At 40.5% G+C, this 18,632-nt stretch overlaps 1 protein-coding gene across 1 annotated transcript in view; it reads right to left on the reverse strand.

Annotated features, from left to right (window-relative positions):
- LOC117518469 (cytosolic phospholipase A2-like) overlaps positions 1-18,632 on the reverse strand; it is a 72,121-nt gene that overhangs the window by 14,161 nt on the left and 39,328 nt on the right. Inside the window, exons 12-16 of the mRNA XM_034179598.1 lie at positions 16,022-16,087; positions 5,020-5,150; positions 3,033-3,144; positions 1,754-1,938; positions 1,481-1,670 (exon numbers count right to left, since the gene is read on the reverse strand). Coding sequence (XP_034035489.1) covers positions 1,481-1,670; positions 1,754-1,938; positions 3,033-3,144; positions 5,020-5,150; positions 16,022-16,087 — 684 coding nt within the window. The remainder of the gene's footprint in view (positions 1-1,480; positions 1,671-1,753; positions 1,939-3,032; positions 3,145-5,019; positions 5,151-16,021; positions 16,088-18,632) is intronic.

Below are 18,632 nucleotides of genomic sequence, written 5' to 3' on the forward strand. Positions count from 1 at the left end.
ATGGTTTTTGAAAAAAATAATAAGGTCGGATACTTTTCTAATAGACCTCATATTTACACATAAGATCCTTCTGAATGTAGTAAAGTAAATCTGCAAGTCCAGATCTGTCATTCAATGGAGAAATCTTAGTTTAAAAATGACAAATTTACAGCTAAAATTTAGCCCTCCGCAAAACTTTCGGCACATCCTGGACACTGCTGAGACGTCAGAGAGAAGACCCTATCCCAGCATGCATTGTGCGTGCCAACTGTAATTTGTGGATTTATGTCAGTTTGCATCTCTTACAAAAGCACCTTTTATTGTCATATACAGAAGGATCGACTTTTTTTAAAACTTCACATTGTCTTGTGGTACGTTTGGTGAGTATACATTTCTTTTATTGTTGCTTGAAAATGATTTTTGGGGACTTTTTCATACGCCCATTTGATTGAGTGTTCTCGCATTGAAAATCTACTGTCTTTAGCCTCTGGTGTTACGGTCGCGGGGTACGGATGTGGGACCCGCAAAGAATTCAAGTCATTAAAAAGATATAAACCTCTCTCAGTGGCCACGGAGCTCTGCGACTCCGATTACCGAGACCGTGCGGCGCTGCGGATTTTGCCGCAAGAAGTCTGTCCTTGCGAGCAACAGGTGTCACCGGCCGCTCCGCATTAAAACAGCGAGCTTAGTCTCTGGAGTTGCTGCCAAGTTGGCCGCACCTCCATTCAGTAGACAGGGAGGTGGTGCCGGCTGCACAGCAGACACGAGGGCGGTGTGAGTGTCCCGCTGCGGTGTTTACCGAGCCCTCAGACTCGGTAAGCGCATCGGAGGCAGTGAGAGCAAGGCGTCAGAGAAGAACGTCGCCCGCTGTCGATGTCGCCGCTAATCTGAGCATGCAGAGCTGTATCTCACATTCATTGCAGCTTACTTTTGGATGTTGAAACCAGGATGTGTATAACAGTAACATTACTAACAGATAAAATCAATTTCAATGCGGGATCAGACTGAAGGCGCAAGCGCTCCGTCTTCTCCCCGACATCATGGAAATGACCCGGATGTCGCGGAGGGCTAAATTTTAGCTGCAATTTTGTCATTTTTAAATGAAGATTTCTCTGCTGAATTACAAATTTGGGCTTACAGATTTACTTTACTGCATTCATAAGGGTCTTATAAATACATATCAGCTATTTCTTTCTGAGATCTGACCACATTTATTTCAATGCAGGTCTACTTTAACATGCACGCTGTGGTCACATCTGCTGTTGCACACCGTCTCCACTGCTGGACCTCAGTGACCTTCAGCAGGACCGTTTTGTCACACAAGGAAGGAACTTTTGGCTTTAGATGAAAAACTGGAAGCTGTTTTTGCCAACTGAAGAGGGAAATTTCAGGGTGCCGCTTCGAGGAAGAAATACCTCATATGACAGTAAACCCAATTTGCACAAAGGAACATTTTCCTCCTCACACATACTGTGGAAACCTCACTCATGCAAATACCTACCAGGCGCTACAAACTGCCTGAAGTTGATGTTGACCAGAACAAAGTGGATGACAGTGGGACAGTTCTTTTCCCCATTCCTCGGTTTGAAGACATAACATTCCTTTAGGCCCTCACGATCGAAAACCTTGGGATCAATCTTAGGAAATGGGAGTTTGTTCATTCGAGCCCACTTTTCTGCAAGCAGAAGCTCCTGAAGTGTAATGTGAGAGAAATTAGCAAAGCCTTTTTCTTATTTTTGCTATTTAGTAGTGCACAACTGGGAAACACTCTGACCTTAAACGGAGGGCTGGAATCACTTGGTCGTGCTGAAAAGTCAAAGGAGATGATGAGGTCGACGCCTCGCTGGGGCCGCAGGATGAGTGGATATGGAAGGTTATAGGTCAGGCCACTGTCCACCACATGGATCTTCTTACTCTTCACATCCAGAGGTTCATAGATACGATCAAACTCATCCGGGTCTGAGAAAACCCCCCCAAAATAATATCAATCTCTAATACAGGATTTCTCTTGATGCCACAGCTTATTTTACGGTACAAGACTGAAGACAGTCCAATATGTAAATAACGTTCCCAAAATGACGTTCGGCTACACTTTTTGAACTTTTTGAACATTGTTTAAATACATGTAGCTAATGGTATTTCACAAAATTGTAAATGCTATATATAAAGAAACACGTGTGACCATTTTAACAAGTATGTTAAAATGGTTCTTTTTAAAATCTGTTCTTTTTTGTGGGTTAAAAATTGTCTGATATCACAGGTCTAATAATTGTATTTTGAATAACAATAACAATTTTATTACAATGTAACTTTTCATGTAAGAAATGCAATACAAATTACTTTATATTGAAATAAGCAATTTAAACCAACATTCAGTTAAGACAATAATGATTAAAATGAAGACAAATTAAAAATTTGCAAAGGAAGCATGTAGAAACAAAACTAAAAACAAATTTAAAGAGTTGATTAATTAGATTTGCATGTTAATAAAATTAATAAGAGAAATAAAAAAAAAACAAAGCAGAAAATATGTGCAGATGTATTAGGATGCACCACAGAATACAATGTGCGCTCCCAGATTACACTCTGTTTTGCAAATGGAATATAATTTTTACATAGACTACCAGTCAAAATTTTGGGGGACTTGGGGTAACTTATAACAATCTAACTGGAATGGGCTGCATGCCCCTTCCCTGTTTCATCAGTGCTATGCACCAATTTCAATAGGGGGGGAGGTGTGTGTGGATCGGGAGGTCTGGGCGGCTTTGCTTGAGCTGCTGCCCCCGCGACCCGACTCCGGATAAAGCGGAAGAAAATGGATGGATGGATGGAAACTAGTGTTGGCAGAGGTTTGCGCTCTACAAGCATGGTGCTCTAGTTTTTAATAAATTTACAAAAAAAAAAAACCTTTCACACTGCCTTATGGGGTATTGTGTGGAGAATTTTGAGGAAAAAAATTAATTTAATCCATTTTGGAATAAGGCTGTAACATAACAACATGTTGAAAAAGTGAAGCACTGTGAATACATCTGGGTGCACTATATTGTCCTTACCAGTGACGGCGTCCACCTCTTCCTCCGGTGTAACTGCCCTGTAGGTAACCTCACTGATGGGGGAGAAAGGCATACTGGTGTTCAGGTTCAGCCCAAGCATGAAATTATGCACCTGATCAAACAGGACAGATAGAAAACAACCCACAGTGATTATTGAAAATTAGGATCTGGAGTTAAGGTACACACTTTGAAGATGAGTGACCATACGGGGTCTGTCCAAAAAGTATCGGACCTTTTTATTTTTTGCAAAAACCATATGGATTTGAATCACGTGTGATTGCATCAGCCAAGCTTGAACCTTCGTGCGCATGTGTGTTTTTTCACACCTGTCGCTTGCGTCATTCGCCTGTGAGCAGGCTTTGTGTGAGCAGTGGTCCACCCCTCTCGTCGGATTTTTATTGCGAATAAATGTCTGAATGATTTGGAGCTTTGCTGCATCAATTTTTTCCAGAATCTGTGCGAGACCTCCAGGTGGTAACCATTCGGAAAATTCAAATGGCTTTCAGGGACGATTTTATGGGGATTACACAGATTAAGGAGTGCTCCAGCCAGTTTAAAGACCGCCCACAGCTGCTGAGAGCGCGCCGCGCTCCGAGCACCGATCGACAGGCTGAAACCCCCCTGAAACAACCAGATCATTTCCAACGTGAAGGCTTTGTTGATCCGGGACGTCGTCTGACTTACACAAAAATGGCAGGAGACGTGGACATCAGTACTTTTTCGGCATATTCCACTGTTCCAGGAGTTTTTTTCATGGAAAGAAAAGCGGACGGATGCGCCACCGTGCCACTCATGGCGTGGCACAAAACCACCTCCGTGTTGGTCTCACAGGACGGCTTTGAGATGGCTTTCAGACGGCTGTCGGTGGGTTTTCAGTCGTGTGACTAACCGAGAAATTGTGGATGAGCCTGGACATGCCCCAACATGTCCTGTGAGGCTTCATCACGGCGTTGCTTTGCGCCATGCGGCTCCGCCGCGACACGCGGAATTCCTCCGCACGTCTGTCTCAATGTGCCGAAAAAGTGCTGATGTCCACGTCTTCCGCAATTCCTGTGCTAGTCAGACGACATACCGGATCAACATGGCGTCAAGTTTAGAAATGAACGGCACATTCCACTGTTACAGGAGTTTTTGTCATGGAAAGAGGAGTGGAGGAATTCCGCGCATCGCGGCAGAGCCGCATGGTGCAAAGCAACGCCGTGATGAAGCCTCACAGGACATGTTGGGGCATGTCCAGCTCATGCACAATTTCTCGGATACTCACACGACTGAAAAGCAACCGGAAGCCGTCTGAAAGCCACCTGAAAGCCGTCCTGTGAGACCAACACGGAGGTGGTTTTGTCCCGCGCCATGAGCGGCATGGTAGCGCAATCCTTCACTTCTCTTTCCATGAAAAAAACTCCTGTAACAGCAGAATGTGCCGAAAAAGTGCTGATGTCCACGCCTTCTGCCTTTTTTGTGTAAGTCAGACGACGTCCCGGATCAACAAAACCTTCACGTTGGAAATGATCTGGTTGTTTCAGCGGGGTGTCAGCCTGTCGATCGGCGCTCGGAGCGCGGCGCTCTCTCAGACACTGTGGGTGGTCTTTAAACCGGCTGGAGCACTCCTTAATCTGTGTAATCTCCATAAAATCGTCGCTGAAAGCCATCTGAATTTTCCGAATGGTGTCCAGCTGGAGGTCTCTCACAGTTTCTGGAAAAATTAGATGCAGCATAGCTCCAAATCGTTCAGACATTTATTTGCAATAAAAATCCAACGAGAGGGGTGGACCACTGCTCACACAAAGCCTGCTCACAGGCGAATGACGTAACCTACAGGCGTGAAAAAACTCACGCATGCGCACAAAGGTTCAAGCTTGGCTGATGCAATCACACGTGATTCAAATCCATAAACTAATAAATCCATAAACTAATAAATAAATAAATATGGTTTTTGCAAAAAATAAAAAGGTCCGATACTTTTTGGACAGACCTCGTATTCAGGTACCTTGCCAGCCCGGCCCTCTCTTGTGTTGAACAGGGCCGAATCACCCAGGAACGATGTGAGCATTCGCTGGGCCCAGCTGTTCTGAGCTTTGCGGTAGTACTCGTCTTCTGCCTCCTGGTTCTCGGTGCCACCTGAACACCAACAAAACAGCACCATCAGCAAATGCAATACCAACAATTTGACTTCCAGAAAACTATTTTTTCAATAACCAAACTTGCATTGCAGGTAGATCAGTGGGGTAGAGGTTGAGCTACCAATATGTAGACCTGAGTTTGATTCCTCCATGTGCCACCTGTCTGTGACCTGTCTGTGACCTTGGACAAAACAATGTGCACTGTCTCAGTTCACCTAGCTGTAAATGGCTGGGGAAGTAACTTGTGATGGGGAAGTAACCTGTGATGGACTGGCCTCCTATCCAGGAGGAGTTGTAAACTCTCTATAGTTACATAATCTGGAGATGAGTTATGGGCCTGATGGGCCTCACAGCCTATATAGGATTTATGCATGTGTTAATCAATCTGCAATCACATTCATCCATGAATCCACAAGTTCAATGGAGAAAGCTGATTTTTGGTACCATTTAAGGGGCATAAACAACACTTGCAATCCAACCTCAGTATACCATGGCCGAAACAAAAAATGTATGGTGGCCATCCCAGGGTGGCAGCAATAGCCATGTTGGGGTCAACTTTTAAATATGCTCCAATAAAATTGAGAAGTACACCACATTATTTGTCTGATTATAAAGATCCCCAAAAGGTATAGTTTGTACTTTCTATGATGGAATATTAGAGTTATGGCGTATTAACAACAAAAAATGGCAACAAAGGTCAATTTCAATTTGTACAGGGGTCAAAATTTGCTTAAATTTTGTTAAAAAATAGTTTGCGCCATCTGTTATGCTTATCGATCATGTTACAGGGAAATATACGAGGTCTATTAGAAAAGAAACCGACCTTTTTATTTAAAAAAAAAACTATATGGATTTGAATCACGTGCGATTACGTCAGAAAAGCTTGAACCCTCGTGCACATGCGTGAGTTTTTTCACACCTGTCGGTTGTGTCATTCGCCTGTGGGCAGGCTTTGAGTGAGCACTGGTCCACCCCCCTCGTCAGAATTCCTTTGTCCTTCTTCCTGAGAGACTGGCGCTTTGCTTGATCAAAATTTTTTCAGAAACTGTAAGGCACATCCAAGTGGACACCATTCGAGAAATTCAGACGGTTTTCGGTGAAAATTTTAAGGGCTGATGAGAGATTATGGAGTGTTACTGTCGCTTTAAGGACTGCCCACGGAGCCGGACGGCGCGCCGTGCCCCGAGCCGCCGTCGTCAGCCTGTTTCGAGCTGAAAACTCCCAAATTTAAGCCTCTGTTGACCCAGGACGTCGTGAGAGAGCAGAGAAGTTTCAGAAGAGGTCGGGATCAGCAGTTTTTCCGGACATTCCACTGTTAAAGGAGATTTTGTAATGAAAGATGTGCGGACAGATTCGCGTGTCGGCACCCAGCCCCTCATGGCGCGGCGCCACAGCAAAACACCTCCGTGTTGATAACCATTCATAAGATTCAGGCAGTTTTCGATGGCTTTCAGTCGAGTAAGTATCCGAGAAACTGTTTAACAGCTGGGCACGTTCAAACTTGTCCTGTAATGCTTCCAACGGAGGTGGCACGTGATTCAAATCCATATAGTTTTTGAAAAAATAAAAAGGTCGGTTTCTTTTCTAATAGACCTCGTATGTCACAGAATCCAATGGATGTTGACGTTGTTTGACCATTACTTTGGAGACCAAGCATTCAACATGGTCAAAACTATTCTACTTTTTAATCCTATGTGGTTAACCAATAATTTGCATTTTTTTTTTACTAAAATTGGAAGAACTTTAACTTTTGACCCCTGTACAAACTCAAAATGTCCTTTGTCACTGTCACCATTTTTGCTGTTTTAACAGAATGCATAATACAAAATATATAAATAAATACATGCAGTGACCATATTACTCAGGGAACGAATTATTTGAAAAAGACACTGTAAATTCTGGTCATGGGTGCTGTTATATGTCTTCCCTACCATATCTCACGGCGTGTTGTGATTCAGCAGCACGAAATATACATTAATCTATTGGTTTGTGATATTGTCACGAAAAGCGCCACATTTTTATAACAGGAGCACAAATTCATTCTAATACATTCTGTGACGGCTGCACAAAATTAAAAGTGAAGTGGGGGGGGGGGGGGGTCGGGGTGGTTATGGTTAGGGTTGGGGGTAGGAGTAGGGTTAGCAATAGTGAGTTAAATAAAAAACCCCGTCACGAAAATTTGAATAATTTCATGATGGGATCACAAAAAAAACAAAACAACAACAACAAAAACAAAACAAAACGTGAGACTGGGTTGTGGATTTCATATGTATATCACAGGTATACATATGTACACATATGCATTTCAACTTGATGACATTATAAATGATGGTAATTATGTAAATATGTATCTATTGACTTGGAGATGTTATCATCACGTTCATTATCATGTTCACAATGCCATTTAGAGTTACAGCTCATGTTGCTTTTTTCTTTTCTTTTTTTTTGTTTTGCTCATGTGTTGATGCTGCTTGAGCATTTTATTACCAATATCTGTAATAATATCACTTGTTATGTGGTTAATTCTTCGAACAGATCATCTACAAACAATGTGTGCTGATATTTGCATCAAGTGAAATTATCATGTGATATAATTCTGGATGTCAACTGTAGTAGCATTTGTAGCAGCTATTGGATGTTAGGTCATTAATCCACAGTTACTGAGGAAATAAGCAGGTTATAATTTTTAATGCCCACTCCAATGCAAACCCGTTATGAGAAACACAGCCCAGCTCCCAAAATAATAACGTAATAAATACCTAAACTGTTAGTCTGTTGGCTGACCTTGCTGATAAGATGCTAACGGCATTAGCATTTGTAGCAGCTATCAAGACGTTAGGTCCCGTTAATCCACGATCACTGAGGAAACAAGTAGGCCATAATTTTTAATGCCCACACCAAAGCTAAACCTTTAGGAGAACTACTGCTCAGTCCGAAGATGTCATGTGCATGGTGATTTCATGTGTGGGTTTTTGTAATTTCTTTGTATTCATGTTTGGATTTTTCTAAATGTTCAGGCTTTGTCTGCTTTGTGTTTGTCTGACTGCTTGCTCTTGTCTTGTGTTTGGGGTTGGGTCTGGGTGTGTCTTGTCCCTTTTGCTTGCCACACCCTCTTCCTGGTTGTTCTCCCACACCTGGGTCTCATTTTCTCTAATCGCAACTGTTATTTAAACCCTCTTTTTTCCCTCCTCTGTTTGGCATTTTGTTGTTCCTCGTGTCTTTGTTCCAGCCTTTTTGTCACAGTTCTTGATCTTGTTTTTGTCTTGCCATGTATTGAACCTTTTTGCCTGTTTTTGACCTCAATTTAGTCTCTTGATTTGGATAGCGTTGCTGATTTTGGCTTGCCTTCCTGTGTACCGACCTTTGCTTGATGTTTCAGTAAATCGATTTTTACACTCTCTGGCTCTGTGTGAGTCTCACATTTGTGTCCAGCCTTTTTGGGTGCAGGTTCCTGATAGAAAAAAAAAATTATTAAACACCCAAACTGAGGTTAGCCTGTTAGCTGATCCTGTCTGTGTTCAGGCTCCATTTGTCCTACACGGGTCATACATGTCTCAGGGCTGGATCGAGAGTGAAAATCTGACAGATGCATTTTTACCCAATGATAAAATGAAAATCGTACACGTCTTGTTATTCAGTAATTTCATTCTTTTATTTGGCTTTTTCTTATCGTGCACCCGCTCTGTGGAACGGTCTTCCTGTGACCGTGAGACAGTCGGAGTCCGTGGACATTTTAAAGTCAAGACTTAAAGCCTATTTTTATTCTCTTTCTTATGAGTAGTTTTTATTTTGTATCTGTTTTATTCTTTTATTTCTGTTTTTAATTATGTATTTGAATTTTTTAAATTTTTATTTATGTATTTGAATTTTTTAAATTTTTATTTATTTATTTGAATTTTTTTTATGTTGAACTGTTCTATGTGAGGCGCCCTGAGATGGATTTTGTTATGATTTGGCGCTTTATAAGCCGATTAAATTGAAATTGAACAACATTTTATTGAGTCTTAAAGTAAATAAATATGAAATTGGTTACTGGATCCTTAAACTTTGGACATAATAAACTCTACATGGTGGATCCTTGATCTCTGGACATAAATAGGAATAAACAAATCTGTAGTTTTTTTCAAAAGCATTTCCTTTCAGACATTATTGGCATGAATATCTTTCCATATATCTGAGCTGAGCTCTTGCAGCTGTGCTGTGCTGCATGTCAGGAATTTGTAAAGAAATACAGCACGTCTCATTTTGGGAGGAAAAAAACGTTTTAGTCGATTGTAGTTTCTTGTCTGTATTACAACGTTTGTAAGAGGTGTCATTTTATTTAAAGCGGCAATTCATTTTGAAGTTATTAATACAGACCAGACTCTGTCTTGGCAGAGAGCCGCGCAGCGTTTGACGCTGTGCCAACGGAACAGAGGACGATTCTCGTTTCTTGACGGCAACAAGACAAGAGTCCCAGTTAGTGACTTTAATTAATTTAATTAATTTAGTGACTTTAATTAATTTAATTAAAGTCACTAACTAAATTACTTTAATTAACAGTCAACTGTACTTTAATTACAGTTTAATTGTAGTCTTACACACCTCTCTGCAGCTTCTCTCCCCCTGCCATCCCCGTAGAGACGGTGCCTGCTCCCAGACTACCAATAACCAGCAAAAATCTATTTAAGCATAAAAATTCAAAAAGAAAAAATAATATAGCACCTTCAACTGCACCACAGACTAAAACAGTTAAATGTGGTCTATTAAACATTAGGTCTCTCTCTTCTAAGTCCCTGTTGGTAAATGATATAATAATTGATCAACATATTGATTTATTCTGCCTTACAGAAACCTGGTTACAGCAGGATGAATATGTTAGTTTAAATGAGTCAACACCCCCGAGTCACACTAACTGTCAGAATGCTCGTAGCACGGGCCGGGGCGGAGGATTAGCAGCAATCTTCCATTCCAGCTTATTAATTAATCAAAAACCCAGACAGAGCTTTAATTCATTTGAAAGCTTGTCTCTTAGTCTTGTCCATCCAAATTGGAAGTCCCAAAAACCAGTTTTATTTGTTATTATCTATCGTCCACCTGGTCGTTACTGTGAGTTTCTCTGTGAATTTTCAGACCTTTTGTCTGACTTAGTGCTTAGCTCAGATAAGATAATTATAGTGGGCGATTTTAACATCCACACAGATGCTGAGAATGACAGCCTCAACACTGCATTTAATCTATTATTAGACTCTATTGGCTTTGCTCAAAAAGTAAATGAGTCCACCCACCACTTTAATCATATCTTAGATCTTGTTCTGACTTATGGTATGGAAATAGAAGACTTAACAGTATTCCCTGAAAACTCCCTTCTGTCTGATCATTTCTTAATAACATTTACATTTACTCTGATGGACTACCCAGCAGTGGGGAATAAGTTTCATTACACTAGAAGTCTTTCAGAAAGCGCTGTAACTAGGTTTAAGGATATGATTCCTTCTTTATGTTCTCTAATGCCATATACCAACACAGTGCAGAGTAGCTACCTAAACTCTGTAAGTGAGATAGAGTATCTCGTCAATAGTTTTACATCCTCATTGAAGACAACTTTGGATGCTGTAGCTCCTCTAAAAAAGAGAGCTTTAAATCAGAAGTGCCTGACTCCATGGTATAACTCACAAACTTGTAGCTTAAAGCAGATAACCCGTAAGTTGGAGAGGAAATGGCGTCTCACTAATTTAGAAGATCTTCACTTAGCCTGGAAAAAGAGTCTGTTGCTCTATAAAAAAAAGCCCTCCGTAAAGCTAGGACATCTTTCTACTCATCACTAATTGAAGAAAATAAGAACAACCCCAGGTTTCTTTTCAGCACTGTAGCCAGGCTGACAAAGAGTCAGAGCTCTATTGAGCTGAGTATTCCATTAACTTTAACTAGTAATGACTTCATGACTTTCTTTGCTAACAAAATTTTAACTATTAGAGAAAAAATTACTCATAACCATCCCAAAGACGTATCGTTATCTTTGGCTGCTTTCAGTGATGCCGGTATTTGGTTAGACTCTTTCTCTCCGATTGTTCTGTCTGAGTTATTTTCATTAGTTACTTTATCCAAACCATCAACATGTTTATTAGACCCCATTCCTACCAGGCTGCTCAAGGAAGCCCTACCATTATTTAATGCTTCGATCTTAAATATGATCAATCTATCTTTGTTAGTTGGCTATGTACCACAGGCTTTTAAGGTGGCAGTAATTAAACCATTACTTAAAAAGCCATCACTTGACCCAGCTATCTTAGCTAATTATAGGCCAATCTCCAACCTTCCTTTTCTCTCAAAAATTCTTGAAAGGGTAGTTGTAAAACAGCTAACTGATCATCTGCAGAGGAATGGTCTATTTGAAGAGTTTCAGTCAGGTTTTAGAATTCATCATAGTACAGAAACAGCATTAGTGAAGGTTACAAATGATCTTCTTACGGCCTCGGACAGTGGACTCATCTCTGTGCTTGTTCTGTTAGACCTCAGTGCTGCTTTTGATACTGTTGACCATAAAATTTTATTACAGAGATTAGAGCATGCCATAGGTATTAAAGGCACTGTGCTGCGGTGGTTTGAATCATATTTGTCTAATAGATTACAATTTGTTCATGTAAATGGGGAATCTTCTTCACAGACTAAAGTTAATTATGGAGTTCCACAAGGTTCTGTGCTAGGACCAATTTTATTCACTTTATACATGCTTCCCTTAGGTAGTATTATTAGACGGTATTGCTTAAATTTTCATTGTTACGCAGATGATACCCAGCTTTATCTATCCATGAAGCCAGAGGACACACACCAATTAGCTAAACTGCAGGATTGTCTTACAGACATAAAGACATGGATGACCTCTAATTTCCTGCTTTTAAACTCAGATAAAACTGAAGTTATTGTACTTGGCCCCACAAATCTTAGAAACATGGTGTCTAACCAGATCCTTACTCTGGATGGCATTACCCTGACCTCTAGTAATACTGTGAGAAATCTTGGAGTCATTTTTGATCAGGATATGTCATTCAAAGTGCATATTAAACAAATATGTAGGACTGCTTTTTTGCATTTACGCAATATCTCTAAAATCAGAAAGGTCTTGTCTCAGAGTGATGCTGAAAAATTAATTCATGCATTTATTTCCTCTAGGCTGGACTATTGTAATTCATTATTATCAGGTTGTCCTAAAAGTTCCTTAAAAAGCCTTCAGTTAATTCAAAATGCTGCAGCTAGAGTACTGACGGGGACTAGAAGGAGAGAGCATATCTCACCCATATTGGCCTCTCTTCATTGCCTTCCTGTTAATTCTAGAATAGAATTTAAAATTCTTCTTCTTACTTATAAGGTTTTGAATAATGAGGTCCCATCTTATCTTAGGGACCTCGTAGTACCATATCACCCCAATAGAGCGCTTCGCTCTCAGACTGCAGGCTTACTTGTAGTTCCTAGGGTTTGTAAGAGTAGAATGGGAGGCAGAGCCTTCAGCTTTCAGGCTCCTCTCCTGTGGAACCAGCTCCCAATTCAGATCAGGGAGACAGACACCCTCTCTACTTTTAAGATTAGGCTTAAAACTTTCCTTTTTGCTAAAGCTTATAGTTAGGGCTGGATCGGGTGACCCTGAACCATCCCTTAGTTATGCTGCTATAGACGTAGACTGCTGGGGGGTTCCCATGATGCACTGTTTCTTTCTCTTTTTGCTCTGTATGCACCACTCTGCATTTAATCATTAGTGATCGATCTCTGCTCCCCTCCACAGCATGTCTTTTTCCTGGTTCTCTCCCTCAGCCCCAACCAGTCCCAGCAGAAGACTGCCCCTCCCTGAGCCTGGTTCTGCTGGAGGTTTCTTCCTGTTAAAAGGGAGTTTTTCCTTCCCACTGTAGCCAAGTGCTTGCTCACAGGGGGTCGTTTTGACCGTTGGGGTTTTACATAATTATTGTATGGCCTTGCCTTACAATATAAAGTGCCTTGGGGCAACTGTTTGTTGTGATTTGGCGCTATATAAAAAATTGATTGATTGATTGATTAACACAGAAATTTAAATTAATTTAATTAACACAGAAAAGTGACTCATGGCATTTTAATGGCTTTGAGAGGGGTTAAGAAGCAGACTTGCCATTTCTGAAGAGCAGCAAATCAAAGAACCAATGAGCTTGTGGATCGAAGCATTGCTTCAGTGGTTCACGGCTCAAAGTGGAGTTGCGCTGCAGAAACGGTTGATTACAGACCCGCTGCAGACCAAACCCTGAATATCCGACTTTATTTGTATGTCCGTGTGACTGTGAAACTCGGAAAAATCCGTGTAATTTATGGACAATCCGTATAGGTTGACATGTATGGTCGGAAAACCACCGAAAATGTAATTTCAGTCATCATAGAATGCCACACACTATTGTCTGAAAACTATTTAGAAACCACTCACCGTTTCTAGCTGAAATAAGTGCCTAATTTTCCTTGCACAACTTTTTTTCCTGGATGCCATGATCATCGACTCAAATGGACTGAATGTGTACACCTGCGTGGTGCATTGTGGGATCAAATCAAAAGGTGTTCACCGCGGGGACACGTTCGGCACTATTCAGGATTATTCAAGATTTTTTTTTCCCCGATGACGAACAATGCGTAAAAAATCTGACCAATGCAACTGCATCGGTCCAAACTGATCTGGATCCAGGCCTGATGTCTCACCTATGTCCCACCTTTGTACCTATATCTGGCCTGTGGACACACGCACACACATACAGTAGTGTTCAAAATAATAGTAGTGCTATGTGACTAAAAAGATGAATCCAGGTTTTCAGTATATTTCTTATTGTTACATGGGAAACAAGGTACCAGTAGATTCAGTAGATTCTCACAAATCCAACAAGACCAAGCATTCATGATATGCACACTCTTAAGGCTATGAAATTTGGCTATTAGTAAAAAAAGTAGAAAAGGGGGTGTTCACAATAAAAGTAGCATCTGCTGTTGATGCTACAAACTCAAAACTATTATGTTCAAACTGCTTTTTTAGCAATCCTGTGAATCGCTAAACTAGTATTTAGTTGTATAACCACAGTTCTTCATGATTTCTTCACATCTGCGAGGCATTAATTTTGTTGGTTTGGAACCAAGATTTTGTTGGTTTACTAGTGTGCTTGGGGTCATTGTCTTGTTGAAACACCCATTTCAAAGGCATGTCCTCTTCAGCATAAGGCAACATGACCTCTTCAAGTATTTTGACATATCCAGACTGATCCATGATACCTGGTATGCGATATATAGGCCCAACACCATAGTAGGAGAAACATGCCCATATCATGATGCTTGCACCACCATGCTTCACTGTCTTCACTGTGAACTGTGGCTTGAATTCAGAGTTTGGGGGTCATCTCACAAACTGTCTGTGGCCCTTGGACTGAAAAAGAACAATTTTACTCTCATCACTCCATAAAATATTCCTCCATTTCTCTTTAGGCCAGTTGATGTGTTCTTTGGCAAATTGAAACCTCTTCTGCACATGTCTTTTATTTAACAGAGGGACTTTGCGGGGGATTCTTGCAAATAAATTAGCTTCACACAGGCGTCTTCTAACTGTCACAGCACTTACAGGTAACTCCAGACTGTCTTTGATCATCCTGGAGCTGATCAATGGGTGAGCCTTTGCCATTCTGGTTATTCTTCTATCCATTTTGATGGTTGTTTTCCATTTTCTTCCATTCTGTTTTTTTTGTCCATTTCAAAGCACTGGAGATCATTGTAGATGAACAGCCTATAATTTTTTGCACCTGCATATATGTTTTCCCCTCTCCAATCAACTTTTTAATCAAACTACGCTGTTCTTCTGAACAATGTCTTGAACGTCCCATTTTCCTCAGGCTTTCAAAGAGAAAAGCATGTTCAACAGGTGCTGGCTTCATCCTTAAATAGGGGACATCTGATTCACACCTGTTTGTTCCACAAAACTGACAAACTCACTGACTGAATGCCACACTACTATTATTGTGAACACCCCCTTTTCTACTTTTTTTTACTAATAGCCCAATTTCATAGCCTTAAGAGTGTGCATATCATGAATGCTTGGTCTTGTTGGATTTGTGAGAATCTACTGAATCTACTGGTACCTTGTTTCCCATGTAACAATAAGAAATATACTCAAAACCTGGATTAATCTTTTAGTCACATAGCACTACTATTATTCTGAACACTACTGTATACATGGGATAACTCCTTAACATTCAGTCACAGATAGTCCAAAATGTACATTTTGGAATGGCAATGATCAGCTGTATATTGTGGTGTTCTCAAAATGATTGGAGCATTTTTAAATGCTGACCCCTGTGTAAACCTTCATTGACCCCCTCCCTGGATGTGGCTGGGACTCTGGGATGGCCGCCACAAAATCTGTGTAGGACATGGTATACTGAGGCTGTACTGCAAGTGTCACTTAGTCCCCTTAAGTCCCGTGACCAGATAGGTCAAAATGATCACTTCTCCACTTCTCACTTTTTGGAACATTCATGAAAACATCATTAAGTTCCTCACTGTAAATCCCCTGCTCTGCCCAAGCATACAGTGCTGTGCAAAAGTTTTAGACATAATTATCAAACACACCTTAAATTTCATTATTTATCACCGGCATTTAAATTAAACCTTGGTGTTTTCGCACATTTTCACAACCTTGTGGTCACTGCAGATGCTCCTTTATATTGTGCAGCCTCACTGTGCCAACATGTACAGCAGCAACAACATGCACAGCAACACCAACACATTTTTCAAAAGGTGTGAAGGCGTCAACAAGTCAGAGTTTCACATCTCTGTTCCACCACTTAAAATTAAACTGGACTGCACAATAAGAAGTATGTTGTAAGCACTGTCTCAGCTCACTACTGCGTGGCTCTTCCTCATTGTCCAGACTGTCGTCTCCAACGATGTGCTGCGGTTTGATCTGCTCTGTAAGAAAGACAAGACAACCACATTATGCTGAATTTAATGCTCTCACACCTACACATATGTAGGTTCATTATGGAATGGCCCTTGGGGCCAAGGTCACTGAGGTCAAATGTCACTATGCTGTAGCTGTACTGTCTTCGTGCTCATAGGTATTATTTTGTAATTTTCAAAAATAATTCAAACTAATAATAATTATTATTATGTACACAGCCTCAGTTGTAGATCTGTACAAAGTAAAATACAATAAAAAATACCACCATATAATTCACAAAAAACAATTGATAAAATAGGAACTATATAAAAATGAAATATTCCTAAATACAAAATAAATTAAATAATAATATAATAAAATATAAAGAATTTATGAAGAATTACTGATTGTAGGAAATCAATAACAAAAATGTCTTAAATCTAGGGTAAGTGTACCCATTAAGTCCACTTTCAACTTTGATGTCAATTTACAATAAAGGAAAACATACATTTTGCCATCCATTACTTCATCCAATCAAATGGTTTGTTACTTCTATGACATTTTTTTATTGTATACAAATCTCATTTTCCATTGTTGATTTAGCTCCGCCCAAAAGTGTACAGTCTTGGGACCCTTGACTAGAAGATAACCAAAAACGTAGGTGTTTTGGGACCTGTCAGGTTTCACTCATTTTCAGCCACATCTTTGGTAAGTACATTAATATTATGTCAAATAAGAGGTAAATGTACTAATTTTGATTTATAGATAAATCGTATTTTGCCAAATTATACAATTTCCCTTCAAATGGAAAGATGAGTTTTATGGGCAAGCATAGATAGCTGATGCCAGGTTAACACACCGAGCCCTGTTACTGCTACTTTGCCACAAGAACTAAGGTTGTCAGCTACAAATATTAAGCATTTTGTTATTATTTGTTATTCATTTGACATAGATATTTAGATAAATGCATCATAAATTGTTCTGTGGAGCTGATTAATTTCATAAATTAACTTTTTTTTTTACAGGTTCATTGTTCTGTGTTGTGTACTGCACTATTTGTCATTTATTTCATTTGTTCAGATGATCTTGTTCAAAAGGGATTTTTTAAAAAATATTTTCACTGTCATATACCGTACCGTGGTACCATTTAAGCCCATTCCAGACTTTTGACTTTTTCCCTAAAATTTCTTAATTATGTCTTTTGAATTGTATATCAACTAGTAAGTCCCTTCGGCTGCTCCCTTGTTTTGTACTCGGGGTCGCCACATCAAATCCAAGGTGGATCTGCATGTTGAATTGGCAGAAATTTTACACCGGATGCCCTTCCTGACGCAACTCTACATTACATGGAGAAATGTGGTAAGGGTAGGATTCGAACCAGGAACCTTCCACACTGAAACCAAGTGCCTTAACCACTTTGCCACCACCTCTGAATTGTATATCAACTAATTATTAAATATTCAAATGAAAGGTAAATCTTGCCCTTTAACAAATGATGTCACTTATAAATTATGTCAATATATAGGAAAAATGGCAAAACTTAAATTGTGGTGGGCTTAATGGGTACACTTACCCTAGATTTAAAAACCACTTTAGTTCACTCTATAAAGTAATCAGCCGTTATTTGCAGAACCTGTTGCTGTGAAAAGTTTGATTAATCATGAAGCCATCTGATGGAAAAACACCTACAGACTTACAGGAAGGAAACATGGCATTTTCTTGTTCCTTCTCTTCAATCACTGCATGTTGGATAGTGAACATAGCAGTGGAGGCAACATGTTATTCCATGTGTCATTGCAATCAATACTCTTGCTGTTTTTGTGCTACTTTTGCCTGCTCCATATATCCACAAAAACATTCCTTTGTCAGAAAACCTCACACTTAAACTCTTGATATTTGTTACTGTCTTAAAGGCAATGCTGTTGTGTGGGCCGCTGAAGAGGAGGTACTGCTGGCCCACCACCAGAGGGCGCCCTGCCTGAAGTGTGGGCTTCAGGCACTAGAGGGCGCCGGAGCAACCGGGAGTGGCAGCTGGCATTCATCACCAGCACCAGCTGTCACTCATCATCACCACAACCACATCTTCATAAAAGCCGGGCAGCATCTTCACCTCACTGCCGAGAAATCGTCTACCAATCAGGTAAACACTCAGCCGTAGTTTTGTGCCGTACAATCGTTCTGAACATTTGCAGGCATTCCTGTTGACTGGTCAGCAGCTGGAAGCTGGGAGGAGACGATGCTCTTCACTCCTAGGATAAGTAGTCTTTCAGGCGCTGCACGTTATTGTTCCTGCGTGACTGTGCTTAAGTGGTGGAGGTGTTACCCACCCTTTCTGACTGTTTGCTGGGTGTTCACGCACCCACCATCACCTGTCTGTTCTTCCTGCCAGCAGTACCCAAGGGTACTGGCTCCGGGGTGCTTCAGATCCGGTGGCAGTGGAAAGCGTGTGGGATCCGGCTCTTCTCTGGACGGGCGTCTTCTATCCTTGAGCCTGCCCACACGTTACTGTGAATTATTGACTGTTAATCTAAATTGTGTTGTATGTTGTTCTGTTGTGCACATTCACAACATTAA

Source organism: Thalassophryne amazonica, chromosome 10 (assembly GCF_902500255.1).
Source record: "Thalassophryne amazonica chromosome 10, fThaAma1.1, whole genome shotgun sequence".
Lineage (NCBI taxonomy): Eukaryota > Metazoa > Chordata > Actinopteri > Batrachoidiformes > Batrachoididae > Thalassophryne > Thalassophryne amazonica.